Source organism: Pelophylax lessonae, assembly GCF_965119305.1.
Source record: "Pelophylax lessonae genome assembly, chromosome: 5".
Taxonomy (NCBI): domain Eukaryota; kingdom Metazoa; phylum Chordata; class Amphibia; order Anura; family Ranidae; genus Pelophylax; species Pelophylax lessonae.
Window position 1 is genome coordinate 35,214,823 of NC_138772.1, and position 14,423 is coordinate 35,229,245.

A 14,423-nucleotide genomic window follows, 5' to 3' on the forward strand; every position below is an offset into this window, starting at 1 on the left:
AGATAATTCAGCCCCTAGCTAGCCACTCCTAGCCTTACCATGTAGTCAATTCATTTCTATTGAATCCATGTGCAGTCAAGCCCCGTACACATGCACCGATTGTCGGCCGACCGTTCGGCCGTCTTTTGTCCAGTGCTGTCGTGTTGGGTGAAAAGTGCTAAAGACTGCACATGGATTTTGTCGGCCAACAACAACCGACTGCAGAAGTGAGGTCATGTGATGGTTAACTTTCCATGTGTTTTTTCTTCTCTGAGCATGCCCAGTCTTGCTCATCTGCTTTTTGTCGGCCGAAATCTGTACTGACTGACGAACAATCGGCCGTTCTGGTGTTGGCCAACAAAAATTTTATAGCATGCACACCAGATTTTGTTCGGCCGAAAAGTCGCAGTCGGTTGTCGGAAGCATCATACTAACAAGCCGACAATCGGCCGTTGGCCGAATATTTACGGCCGACAATCGGTGCGTGTGTACGGGCCTTAAGGACTCTTTAGGAATGACTAAAGAGACCAGGACAAAAAAAAAAAAAAAAATCCATGCATGTGCCAAGTTTAGCTAAATCTGCCTGTGGATCTTGTTAGTCAGCAAGTTGTGATACCGTCCATACAAGAGTTAATTGCACATTGTTACATTAGCCCCATTATTTATAGTTCTCTCTCTGAACTGATGACCTGTACCCGGCCCTGCAGCCTCCTGTGGGACTTACATCACATCTCCCAGGAGACTTGCAAAACTGGTACACAAAGCCCTTGGGGGGGGGGGGGGGGGCTGGTTTGAGGCGTGGGAGGGGGTGGCTCCAGAGGGCAGTCTGGGGGCAGGTCCAGCGCATCAGCAGCTGAAGACGACCAAGAGGGCGGCATGGGACCCGCTGTGTGGCACCCAAACATTGGATTGCAGTGGGTGAACATGAGGGGGACGCAGCAATACAGGTCAGTGGAGAAAAAGCCCAGGGGGTGAGGGGTTTAGTGCCGCTTTTTTAGGGCTAGTGTGTTCATCTGCGTTTTAGCGCTCTTGTACAATGCAGATCAACACAGACACATAAAAAAAACAATTGTTTTCTATGTGTTCTATTCACACTACAATGCTGTGTTGAGTTGGTTAAAAATGCAACATGTATGAATTTTAAAAGGCCATGCAACGCCTGTACACATGTGTAAAATGCACGCCCACACAAGACACTTTGCCTTGTCATTGTGTCCCTAACCCACAAAACATGAACAGGATGTGATGTCACAGTAAACATAGCAGTAAAAATGCGCATCAATGGATGTCAAAACGCACATGAAATGGATACAGTGAGGGGAAAAAAGTATTTGATCCCCTGCTGATTTTTTACATTTGCCCACTGACAAAGAAATTATCATTCTATAATTTTAATGGTCGGTTTTAAACAGTGAGAGACAGAACAACAGAAATATCCAGAAACACGCATTTCAAAAAAGTTCTACATTGATTTGCATTTTAATGAGTGAAATAAGTATTTGACCCCTTCAGAAAACATGACTTCGTACTTGGTGGCAAAACTCTTGTTGGCAATCACAGAGGTCAGACGTTTCTTGTAGTTGGCCACCAGGTTTGCACACATCTCAGGAGGGATTTTGTGCCACTCCTCTTTGCAGATCCTCTCCAAGTCATTAAGGTTTCGAGGCTGACGTTTGGTAACAAATCTTCAGCTCCATCCACATATTTTCTATGGGATTAGGGTCTGGAGACTCCAGGACCTTAATGTGCTTCTTCTTGAACCACTTCTTTGTTTCCTTGGCCATGTGTTTTGGGTCATTGTCCTGCTGGAATATCCATCCACGACCCATTTTCAATAGCCTGCTAGGAGGTTCTCACCCAAGATTTTGAGGGTACATGACCCTGTCCATTGTCTCTTTGATGCGGTGAAGTTGTCCTGTCCCCTTAGCAGAAAAACACCCCCAAAAGCAAAACATTTCCACCTCCATGTTTGACAGCGGGGATGGTGTTCCTGGGGTCATAGGCAACTTTCCCCCTCCTTCAAACACGGCAAGTTGAGTTGATGCCAAAGCGCTCAATTTTGGTCTCATCGGACCACAACGCTTTCACCCAGTTCTCCTCTGAATCATTCAGATGTTCATTAGTAAACTTCAGACGGCCTGTACATGTGCTTTCTTGAGCAGGGGTACCTTGCGGGCAATGCAGGATTTCAGCTCTTCAGGGCGTAGTGTGTTACTAATTGTTTTCTTGGTGACTATACTGTAGTCCCAGCTGCCTTGAGATCATTGATAAGATTTTCCCATGTAGTTCTGGGCTGATTCCTCACCGTTCTCATGATCATCGAAATTTCACGAGGTGAGAGCTTGCATGGAGCCCCAGACCAAGGGAGATTGATCGTTATGCGTTTTTTCCATTGGCGAATAATCACACCAACTGTTGTCACCCTCGCCAAGCTGCTTGGCGATGGTCTTGTAGCCAATTCCAGCCTTGTGTAGGTCTACAATCTTGTCCCCGACATCCTTGGACAGGTCTTTGGTCTTGGCCATGGTGGAGAGATTGGAATCTCATTGATTGCTTCTGTGGACAGGTGTCTTTTATACAGGTAACAAGCTTAGATTAGGAGCAATCCCTTTAAGAGAGTGCTCCTAATCTCAGCTCGTTACCTGTATAGAAGACACCTGGGAGACAGAAATCTTGCCAATTGATAGGAAATTAAATACTTATTTTACTCATTAAAATGAAAAACAATTTATAACTTTTTTGAAATGCGTTTTTCTGGATTTTTGTGTTGTTCTTCTGTCTCTCGCTGTTAAAATAAACCTACCATTAAAATTATAGACTGATCATTTCTTTGTCAGTTGGCAAACGTACAAAATCAGCAGGGGATCCAATATTTTTTTTTACAGTATCTCACAAAAGTGAGTACACCCCTCACATTTTTGTAAATATTTTATTATCTTTTCATGTGACAACACTGAAGAAATGACACTTTGCTACAATGTAAAGTAGTGAGTGTACAGCTTGTATAACAGTGTAAATTTGCTGTCCCCTCAAAATAACTCAACACACAGCCAATAATGTCTAAACCACTGGCAACAAAAGTGAGTACACCCCTAAGTGAAAATGTCCAAATTGGGCCCAAAGTGTCAATATTTTGTGTGGCCACCATTATTTTCCAGCACTGCATTAGCACTCTTGGGCATGGCGTTTACCAGAGCTCTAGAAATATCCAAAAAGAGAGACCGCACTCAAGGGTATAAGATGAAAATCAATCGAACTCCTTTATTCTCCATAAATACAGCAGACAGACAGTACAATGCACGTTTCACGATGTAAATCGCTTAATCATAACCACACACTGTGTGGTTATGATTAAGCGATTTACATCGTGAAACGCGTCAACCCGACACGTCTGTTCGTGCATTGTACTGTCTGTCTGCTGTATTTATGGAGAATAAAGGAGTTCGATTGATTTTCATCTTATACCCTTGAGTGCGGTCTCTATCTTTTTGGATATTTCTAATGCTTGGATGGCGGATCTGACCTGCACCGGGCTCTGAACTTGCACCTGAGCGTTTTTTTTCCCTGTTTACCAGAGCTCCACAGGTTGCCACTGGAGTCCTCTTCCACTCCATGACATCAAGAAGCTGCTCAATAGGGTTTAGGTCTGGAGACATGCTTGGCTAGTCCATCACCTTTACCCTCAGCTTCTTTAGCAAGGCAGTGGTCATCTTGGAGGTGTGTTTGGGGTCGTTATGTTGGAATACTGCCCTGCGGCCAGGCGGCCCAGTCTCCGAACGGAGGGGGATCATGCTCTGCTTCAGTATGTCACAGTACATGTTGGCATTCATGGTTCCCTCAACGAATTGTAGCTCCCCAGTGCCGGCAGCAATCATGCAGCCCCAGACCATGACACTCCCACCACCATGCTTGACTGTAGGCATGACACACTTGTCTTTGTACTCCTCACATGGTTGCCGCGACACACTCATGACACGATCTGAACCAAATAAGTTTATCTTGGTCTCATCAGACCACAGGACATGGTTCCAGTAATCCATGTCCTTAGTCTGCTTGTCTTCAGCAAACTGTTTGTGGGCTTTCTTGTGCATCATCTTTAGAAGAAGCATCTTTCTAGGACAACAGCCATGCAGACCAATTTGAGGCAGTGTGCGGCGTATGGTCTGAGCACTGAAAGGCTGACCCCCCACCCCTTCAACCTCTGCAGCAATGCTGGCAGCACTCATACATCTATTTCCCAAAGACAACTTTTGGATAGGACGCTGATCACATGCACTCAACTTCTTTGGTTGACCATGGCGAGGCCCGTTTTGAGTGGAACCTGTCCTGTTAAAACAACTGTATGGTCTTGGCCACAGTGCTGCAGCTCAGTTTCAGGGTCTTGGCAATTTTCCTATAGCCTAGTAACAATTCTTTTTTTCAGATTCTCAGAGGGTCTTTGCCATGAGGTGCCATGTTTAACTTCCAGTGACCAGTATGAGAGAGTGAGAGTGATAACACCAAATTTAACACACCTGCTCCACATTCACACCTGAGACCTTGTACCACTAACGAGTCACATGACACCGAGGGGGGGAAATGGCTAATTGGACCCAATTGGGACATTTTCACTTAGGGGTGTACTCACTTTTGTTTCCAGTGGTTTAGACATTAATGGCTGTGTGTTGAGTTATTTTGAGGGGACAGCAAATTTACACTGTAAGAGTCAGTTCACGCTGGGACGGCACGACTCTGTCCTACTTCGGGGGCGACTTGTGCATTCCCATGCACCACGACTTCGGAGCGACTTGCATGCACTTCACATAACAGAAGTCTATGCAAGTCGCTCTGAGGTCGCCCCGAAGTAGTACAGGACCCTTTTTCTAAGTCGGAGCGACTTGTGCCGCTCCTATTAGAACGGGTCCCTGTAGTGTTCAATGGACCGCGACTTGTCAGGCTGACAAGTCGCGCTAGTGTGGATCGACTCTTATACAAGCTGTACACTCACTACTTTACATTGTAGCAAAGTGTCATTTCTTCAGTGCTGTCACATGAAAAGATAGAATAAAACATTTACAAAAATGTGAGGGGTGTACTCACTTTTGTGAGATACAGTGTGTACGTCCATTTTCCCTGCATTTTTCTGCAGTGTGAATTAAGCCTAAATTTTGTTTATTATTTTTTTACGAGTCGGTTACAAAGATTCTAACCTGGGTATGCTACCATTAAGAGAGGCTTCCTGTCACACGCTAAGCAACATCCTTGTCATTCTGCCTTGCACCCTACTTCAGTTCAGAAAAGATCGATCCCCCAAAAGCCCAATGTTGATCCAGTGAACAGAAAGGTTTTAAAAAAGTCACGGACACAGATGATTGGTCAACCATCAGACCATTGTCCCATTTTTAAAGCCAGCAAATCCACAGCATTTAATCATCAGATTACATGTGCTGAGTACACAACCGGCAGCTGCTCCCACTAATCAAACATCGCGCTGCACCGTGACTCAGAGTCACACCTCTCCTATACTATGGGACTCGTCACAACACGCTCCGCCATCAATGCTCTGTACACAAACATATTACTATCAGTGCACCTATGGGACATGTCTGTGTCTGTCTACAGCAAAAGGTGACCCTGTGGAGGTTTTAAAGAGCACCTGTCAGACCAGAAATGTCAGCTACCACTGCCAATGGGTGCTTAGAATAGTCACCTGTTCTTAAAAAAAAAAAAAAAAAATTTATGCCAAGCACCACTGGTCTTGTTTTAGTTTGTCTCGCCCTCTATTACTGTACCAGCTTGGTCTGCATGTAAAATGGAACTATAGATGCATGTACTTATCTCCCGTCCAGTGATGTGACCTCTGCAAGCTTCCAATCTTCTCTGCCTGGTCTTCTTTAAGGCTTGACATCTTCAGGCCATTTTGATTGGTTGGCCCAGGATGGCGTGACTCCCATGCGTGCACACCAGAGTTAATTCATCACTGCATACATGGGTAGCCATTGTGACCCAGTCCCATGCTCCAGGGGTCCCCTGCGGAAAGGAGGGCGACAGGGGTAGCAGAATGTAGAGGAACCAATCTCTTAATGCAGCCGCTGAACGCCCGCTTCTCCTCTTCTCCCTCCTGCAGACATTAAATGGCTTCAGATCGAATGTTCACAGGGTATTTTCTGATCAAAAATTCTGAGTGTGGGGCGTGGCCTGGCGCAGCATGTGAGAGGACGTGTGTGAGAGGAGCTCCGCCGGACCGATATCCTTCACCGCTAATCCTGCAGCCCTTCGGGCACGATAATCCTTCCTTCACCTCCCGCGCACCCGCGGCACCGACCTCCGCATGTCTCCGCCGAAGAAAGGCTCTGAAGCTGCGGCAAAACTGGCTGCATTCCGGAGGCTGGAGAAGGAGGCCCCGATCCAAGATGGCGCCGGCCCGTCGCTCGTGGTGGAGGAGCCTGAGAGCCCTGCTACATCCAAGGTTTTGGGGGCGATTGCTACTTGCCAGACCATGCTGACTACTAAAATCGAGGAGGTGAAGGTAGATATATCTTTGATGCGTCAGGATATGCAGAAGCTGAGGGACAGAGTTGGTGAGGCTGAACACAGAATTAGTGAGGTGGAAGACTCCCTCCCCCCATTGCAAAACTCCTCAGACAGGCTGCAGCAACAAGTACACCTTATCCTCCAAAAACAAGATGACATGGAGAATAGGCTGCGCCGCTGTAACCTGCGGTTCATCGGCCTCCCGGAGGGCTCTGAGGGTGCTGACCCCTCATCATATTTGGAACAATTGCTCACTCAGACTTATGGCAGAGAATCCTTTTCACCCACTTTTGTTGTGGAACGTGCACATCGCCTCTCAGGGCGCCCCCCCCCTCAGGGTGCACCCCCCCGCACGTTCATCGCTAAATTCCTGAACTACCGGGACCGTGATGCCATATTGCGCCTGGCCAGGGTTAAGGGGAACATTCCATTTGGAAATCACAAAATAGCGATTTTCCCCGACTTCTCTGCTGAGGTCCAGAGGCGCCGCAAGAGCTTTTTGGAGGTCAAACGCAGACTGCGTATCAAGAATATCAAGTACTCCATGTTGTATCCGGCCCGTCTTAGAGTGGAGGGCGAGGACCGAGCCCACTTCTTTGAGGATCCGGAGGCCGCCATCTCCTGGCTAGAAGGCCTGGAAGCTAGAGCCTGACCACCTTGCCCTGGCGACTTCATGATACTTTCTCCCTGATGGCCTATACCTTAAGCTGCTGCAAGAGCGGAGGAGGGGTTTTGTAGATCCTGCGGAACTCAAGACTTTGCATCCCCCTTCCCCCCCCCCTCCCCCCTCATTTTCCTGCACTATTGCTCCTGTGTTTGACCGGCGGAGCGCCCTAGCTCCACAGATGGAACTGATTTCTCTGTTCTCTTCCTATGGACTTCCACCTGCCCATAGGCTTTGCTACCCAGCGATACACCTGTTGGTTTTCGCCCCCTACACCCGCTAAGGCGTGTGTTTGTGCCCAACTCCCCTGTTGCCCCCTGCGACTTCTGCTGGACCTGGGCCCCCGGGCCCCCTTGTTTATTCTATTTGCATTTTGCTGTATTTTTGCTGCATACCTTGGGGGTCCCTGGCCTCCTGATCTTGCTCTTTCCCAGTCGCATGTGGGCCTGTTCTGGTTGAGGCACTTGTTTGGGAACATGCCCGCACAAGTTGGGGTTGGTGCAGGGCAGGGAGGGGGGATTGGGGTGTTACCATTGTTTATGATTTATATTTGGTACAATCTCTATACTGTTTCTGTTTTATGCACATTGACCTCAAGTAATGATTATTTGCTCTTTTGCTGCTGTATATCGCCGCTGGTGTGTGACCGTGGACTTGTTGGTTCCGCGGCCTTACTGCCTGAGATCCTGGGAGCCTCCGCTCCGCGCTCTGTACTACCCCTGCCATGGCCGCATTGAAATTGTTGACGTGGAATGTCAGGGGTATGCGTGATAAGATTAAACGAACGGCTGTCTTTAATGTCCTACGCCGTGTACGGGCTGATATTATAGTTCTGGTGGAGACACATTTGGAGGGCCGTGTACAACAGTCCCTCAAACGTCCCTGGGTTGGTTGGGTGCAACACTCTGCTTATAGCTCACACTCCAGGGGTGTGGCGCTACTGGTGGCCAAATCGGTACAATTCCAGCTCCTAGGATCTCAGGTCGACCCAATGGGTAGATATGTTTTTCTCACAACGTCAGTCTATGGGGAATTGATGTTACTGATGGCTTTCTATGTGCCCCCCCCTTACTCTGCTGTGATTATTATGGAGGGACTGGCGTTTATGGCACAGAGCCCAGGGGCCCCGGTGATCTGGCTGGGTGACTTTAACAATGTGATGGACTCGGGTCTGGATAGGTCCGGTGGCGCCTCCCAGGTGCCGCCGGGGTCGTCCCCGACCAGGTTCTCCCGATTGTTGGAGAGCTTTGGTCTGGCAGACTCTTGGCGCAGCAAATACCCCGCGCAGCGCGCGTACTCCTGTTTTTCGGCTGCACACCACTCTATGTCACGCATTGATCTGATATTGCTGTCTCGAACCCTGCTCCCCAGGTTACTGACGGCAGGCTTCGCCCCACGGACTCTGTCTGATCACTGCCCTTATTGGATACTGTTGTCCTTGCCCTGCAATAGACCTCCCCCGGCCTGGCGCCTGAATCCTGCCTGGCTCCCCTTGGTGTCGGATGGGAACGACATTGAGGGGACCTGGACACAATTCTTCTCTGACAATGAGGGCACTGCCTCCCCGGCTGCGGTGTGGGAGGCGTTTAAACTGTTCGCCAGATCCACTATGATTTCCAAAATCAAGGCTGTTAGAGCGCGGGCTGCTGAGGAGATCTCCAGGGCAACGACAAATCTAATTGAAGCTGAACAGGCCTTTCTGGGGGACCCGACTCCGGCACATGAATCTCAGTATAAATTGACCTCTAAAGTCCTTTCCCAACTTGACTACGAGAGGGCGAAATCTAAGATGTTTTTTCAGAAGCAGAATCTGTTTGCACATGGTGAGCGGGCGGGGAAACTTCTCGCATATTTAGTCCATTGTGAGGATAGGCCCCCGGTAGTTATTACTTTGAAGGATGACCTGGGTAATGAGATCGCTGATCCTGCTGCGGTGACACAGTGTTTCCGCTCATTTTTTAGTACTCTTTACACCTCTAGGGCTCCCGCTGACTGCACTGACATGCATGACTTTTTGGACTCTATTGACTTTCCCACTTTGACACCCGACCAGTTGGCGACCCTCGAGGCACCCATCTCTGTGGAAGAGATTGCAGCAGCCGTGTCCAAGTTCCCTAGGTCTAAGGCCCCCGGCCTGGACGGCCTCCCGATTGAATTTTTCTCCCAATATTCGGAACTCCTCTCTCCTAAATTATTGGCTTTGTTTCAATCTCTATTCAAAGATGCAACCCTACCCCCTTCTATGCGGGAGGCGCTAATTGTGCTCATTCCCAAGCCGGGCAAGGATGTACACGCCCCAGAGTCTTACCGTCCCATCTCTTTGCTCCCAGTAGACACTAAAATCCTTGCGAAAATTTTATCCCTTCGCCTTAACAAGGTGATCCTTTCACTCATACACTCGGACCAGGCCGGGTTCATGCCTGGGAGGAACACCTCATTTAATCTTCGCCGGTTATTTATGAATCTCCAGGCACGGCACGACGGAATGGGTGGCAGGGTGGTGGTCTCATTGGACACGGCTAAAGCATTTGACTCGGTAGAGTGGCCGTTTCTGTGGACCTGTCTGGACCGGTACGGCTTTGGACCTAATTTTATTAAGTGGGTCAAACTTTTATATAGCGCCCCGGTAGCTAGGGTCCTGGCAAATGGCTGGCAGTCGACCGCCTTCCCTTTATCCCGTGGCACTCGACAGTGGTGCCCCCTCTCCCCCCTGCTGTATGCCCTGGCCGCGGAACCTCTGGCGATGGCCATTAGAGCGCATCCCGGGATTCGAGGCCTACGTAAGGGACCGTTGGAGGAGAAGATCAGCATGTATGCAGATGACACTTTGTTATATTTGGAGGACTCTCGGGAATCCCTACTCACGGCCCTTTCTTTAATTGAACGGTATGGACGATTCTCCGGTTTTCAGATAAACTGGGATAAGTCACAAATTCTCCCGCTTGACGAGAGCCCACAGGCAATCACCCCCGCAAGCCCAGCCCTACAATGTGTATCCCGCATTAAATACTTAGGGATTCAAGTGACAGCTAACTCAGCAGATTATGTCCCGGATAACGTTCAACCCCTGTTCCCTCTGCTTAAGGCTAAAATTCAAGTATGGTCCAAATTACCTCTGGGAGTGATGGGTAGAGTCAATTTAATTAAAATGATTCTCCTTCCCAAAATACTTTATGTTGTATGGCACTCTCCTATTTACCTGCCACTCAAGCTGTTTAAGCAGATGGAATCACTCCTCAAGACCTTTGTTTGGGGTGCTGACCGGCACAAGATCTCCTGGCACAAACTCAAGAATCCTACAAACCTAGGGGGATTGGCCCTGCCGGATTTTAATCTGTACTATCTGGCAGCTCAGTTGTCCCAGTTCTTTCATATAGATAAAACGGATAGAGAACGTTTTTTGACCCTGCTCTGCCCTGGGTGGGCTCATCCCCTCGGGGACCCCCTCCTAGTTATCCTTAGGGGTGTCAGGGGCTCACCGGAGCCCTTGTGCCCCAGATCTCTTCTATACCACTATTGTCGGATCTGGGAGGTGGTAGCGTCCAGGCTTCGGTGCCCTCCATTTCACACATTCACCCCTCTGTGGCATAACAGCGCACTACACGAGTTCCTTTCCATCCCTGACCTGTCGATATGGAGCGGGAGGGGCATCCTTCTCCTTAGCCATATCTCCACGACCACTGGTCTGCGGTCTTACGAGGCCTTGCAGGATCAGTTTGCGATCCAGGGCCCCATGCACTACAGATACTTACAGCTCTCCCATGCCTATAGATCTCAATTCCCTGATGGCCCTCCTGAGCTAGAATCGGTTACCACCCTTGAGATTGTTAAAAGTACGGCACCCAGTCACCTTATTTCCATGTTCTACTCTGAACTTCACACACCTTCCTCGACCACCTTGGCTTTTGCACTTAAGACCCGCTGGGAGCGCAGTGTGGGGGCCATGGAGGATGAGGAATGGGAGGATGCCCTGGAGACGTGCCGCAGAGTGTCGCCAAAACTGTCGGATCGCCTAACTCAGACCTTTATAATACACCAGGCTTATCTCACCCCACTTAGACTGTCCAAATATCACCCTGACTTGGTCCCTTCTTGTCCTATGTGTGGAGACCCTGACGCCTCCTTCTTTCATCTCTTGTGGAGCTGTCCCCAATTACAGACTCTATGGCAACAAGTAGTCACATTCCTCCATGACAAGATGGGGTCTCCTCTGCAACTCTCCCCTAAGGAGTGTCTCCTGGGGGTTTACCCAGATGGAGAGATGCCCAAATCCACTGTCATATTTCTTCAGGAAACTTTGTTTATAGTACGTAAACTGATAGCCAGGAGGTGGATGAGACCTACTCCTCCTACTCTAGGTTTGTGGATTAAGGAGGTTAATGGTGTCATCCCATTTCATAAACTTTTGTATAAACATAGGGGGTGCCCTCAGAAGTTCAACAAGATTTGGGACAAATGGGTGCAGTGCCCTGATACGGCTCGGTAATGCAGTGGGTAACTATTCTATGTTGGCCGCCCCTGGTAAATCAATATTTTCTGTTCGAGGGTTGGATCGACGGAGAGCCACTGACTACTGTTTTGTTTTTTACTATGCCTGTTCTGTCTCTCGGTGCTGATCATTTTGTATATTTGTATTTTTTGTACCCCAATGTGTTATGAACCTGATTGCAGTTTCAATGCACGGTTTATTTTTGTATTGTACCAAAGATTTCAATAAACCTCACTGTTTTGAAAAAAAAAAAAAAAAATTCTGAGTGTTTGCTGATTGAAGTTTTTAGGGTACTCTCTCTTTGGATCGAATGTTCTTAGGGTATTTACTTTCTTACTTTTAGTATTGTAATGTTCTTCGGCTATGTTCTCACTAGTCTGCACAGTATAACGCACAGGGGCTTCTTTAATATTGATTGAACCCTGGGCAAATATTTTTTTGGGCCCTCCCAAATCCACTTAATTATTTACAGGCAGTGGGGGCTCAAGGGGCAGCTGCTTTGGGCCCCACAACAATGACTGGGCCCAGGGCAGCTGCCCCTTTTGCCCTGTGTTAAAGACGGCCCTGATAACGCACTTTACTGTGCTGACAACTGCAGTGCGGCTCTCGCGGCAAGAAGTGTGATACGCATTTCAGCACATCACATTGCTTTTTTTTTTCAACTTCATTTGAAATGTCAAATAGTGACACTTCATGCCATCCATTGGGGTGCAGAAATGTGCAGACATTGGGCATTTTCCACACTGCAAAGCACATTACACCAGTGTTCCGGTGTGAATGGGGCACACAGAAAACAATTGTCTTCTATGTGCCCTACGGGCAGGGCCACTAATAAGGGAGTACAGCAAGCCCTCCTGTACTGGGCCCCGGCCCCATCAGTTAAAAAAGGGGGCCAGGCCCCTTCTAAATAAGAGGTCTGGCTGTACTGTCCTACTGCAGTCACTGATAATCTTCCGCCTCCCTCTGCAGCACTGCCAGCTTCTTCTCTTCTTTCTCCCAATGGCTGCACTGCAGGGACAGTGGTTCTAGCACATGCGGCCCTTCCATCTGCTGCCCGGGGTCCCATGTGCCCCTTTCCCCCTGCAGTGCTGCTGGCTTCCCCTCTCTCCCGTGACCGCTGCTGCGGGCACATAGAGAGATGTTTCAGAATGAAGAGCAGGGGAAAGTGCTGATAAATGTCATTTTCTGGCCCCTTCCTTTCCTGAATGAACACTCTTGTCCTATCACCACTGAGGCATAGTAAACAGTTTACTATGCTTCAGTTTCTGAATCAGAAGGAAACCTCAGAGTGCTTCCTATTCATTCATCTGTGCAGCTGAAGCTGCAGAGATAGAGACTGATAAATCCTTAGCCAGCTTTGGCCTAGGAGGAAGGGGGGGGGGTGGCCCTGTCAGGTAGGCTGTATGGGGCCCCATGAATTTAACAGCAGCCCTGCCTATGGGTAACCTCTTTGTCCAGTTCAGTAAAACACCAGTCACCGCACATAGTGTGATTGGCCCCTCAGGGTATTGTCTTATGCGATCGAATGTTCTTAGCATAGGCTGCATCCAGAATGGCTTTGATGCATCAGAGAAATCCATACAACAGCAGCCCGGCCCGCTGCAGTGTGCGGAATGTGCGCAAGTTATTATGCGTAATTTTAGAGAAGCCCCTGGCATGCCCAACACACTGCGACGGGCCAAAAATCCCGCATGCAGCATATTTGGCAGCACACCAAACAGTGCGTTTAGTCTGCAAAGGCTCAAACCGCATTGTGTGTAATAGCAAAGTTCAAGCTGTTCTTCATTCATCAGAAGGAGGCAGAGAGGGGAGAACAACATTTATAAATCAGTTACATTGTATAGGTTGAGATCCATCCAATAAAAGGATACAAAGAACAGCAACACCTGGTGATGTTTAATGGCCCCAATTAGTCCGACGAGGGCGATCAGAAACAAGAGGATCCCAACTGCCACAGCCACACCGACCACACGGAAGCTGGAGATGAGGCCAAATCCGATACCCCATGCTGCCACTCCGATCAGCAGGAGGCTGACCATCTACAGGAGAGAAAACAGAGGTCAGGGGGACATCTAATATCCTTCATGGAGGTGTGTACATTATATACAAGGGTAAGATATCCTGATGATGGGGGGGGGGGTTAGAAAAGAACAGAGAGGGTACAGAGTAGAGGAGTTGAGGGAGAAGTCAAAGAGGACAGGGAATCGGTGGTTGGGGTGCAGGGGGGATGGGGCGACAGAGGGGACGCGAGTTAGGAAAAGGGCATAAGAGAAAATAAGGAGGAGAGGACTCAGAGGGAAGGGGGAGAAAGATGGAGAGACAGGAGGGAGGAGGGAGGGGAGAGAGATGGGAGGGAGGAGGGAGGGGAGAGAGACAGGAGGGAGGAGGGAGGGGAGAGAGACGGGAGGGAGGAGGGAGGGGAGAGAGACGGGAGGGAGGAGGGAGGGGAGAGAGACGGGAGGGAGGAGGGAGGGGAGAGAGACGGGAGGGAGGAGGGAGGGGAGAGAGACGGGAGGGAGGAGGGAGGGGAGAGAGACGGGAGGGAGGAGGGAGGGGAGAGAGACGGGAGGGAGGAGGGAGGGGAGAGAGACGGGAGGGAGGAGGGAGGGGAGAGAGACGGGAGGGAGGAGGGAGGGGAGAGAGACAGGAGGGAGGAGGGAGGGGAGAGGGGAGAGAGACGGGAGGGAGGGGAGAGAGACGGGAGGGAGGGGAGAGAGACAGGAGGGAGGGGAGAGAGGGGAGAGAGACAGGAGGGGAGGGAGGTAGAAGAGAGGGGGG

General features: G+C 49.3%; 1 protein-coding gene across 1 annotated transcript in view; it reads right to left on the reverse strand.

The window, feature by feature from the left end:
- TSPAN13 (tetraspanin 13) overlaps positions 1-14,423 on the reverse strand; it is a 111,356-nt gene that overhangs the window by 33,149 nt on the left and 63,784 nt on the right. The window contains exon 2 of the mRNA XM_082259078.1: positions 13,517-13,684. Within this exon, the coding sequence (XP_082115204.1) occupies positions 13,517-13,684 (168 nt within the window). The remainder of the gene's footprint in view (positions 1-13,516; positions 13,685-14,423) is intronic.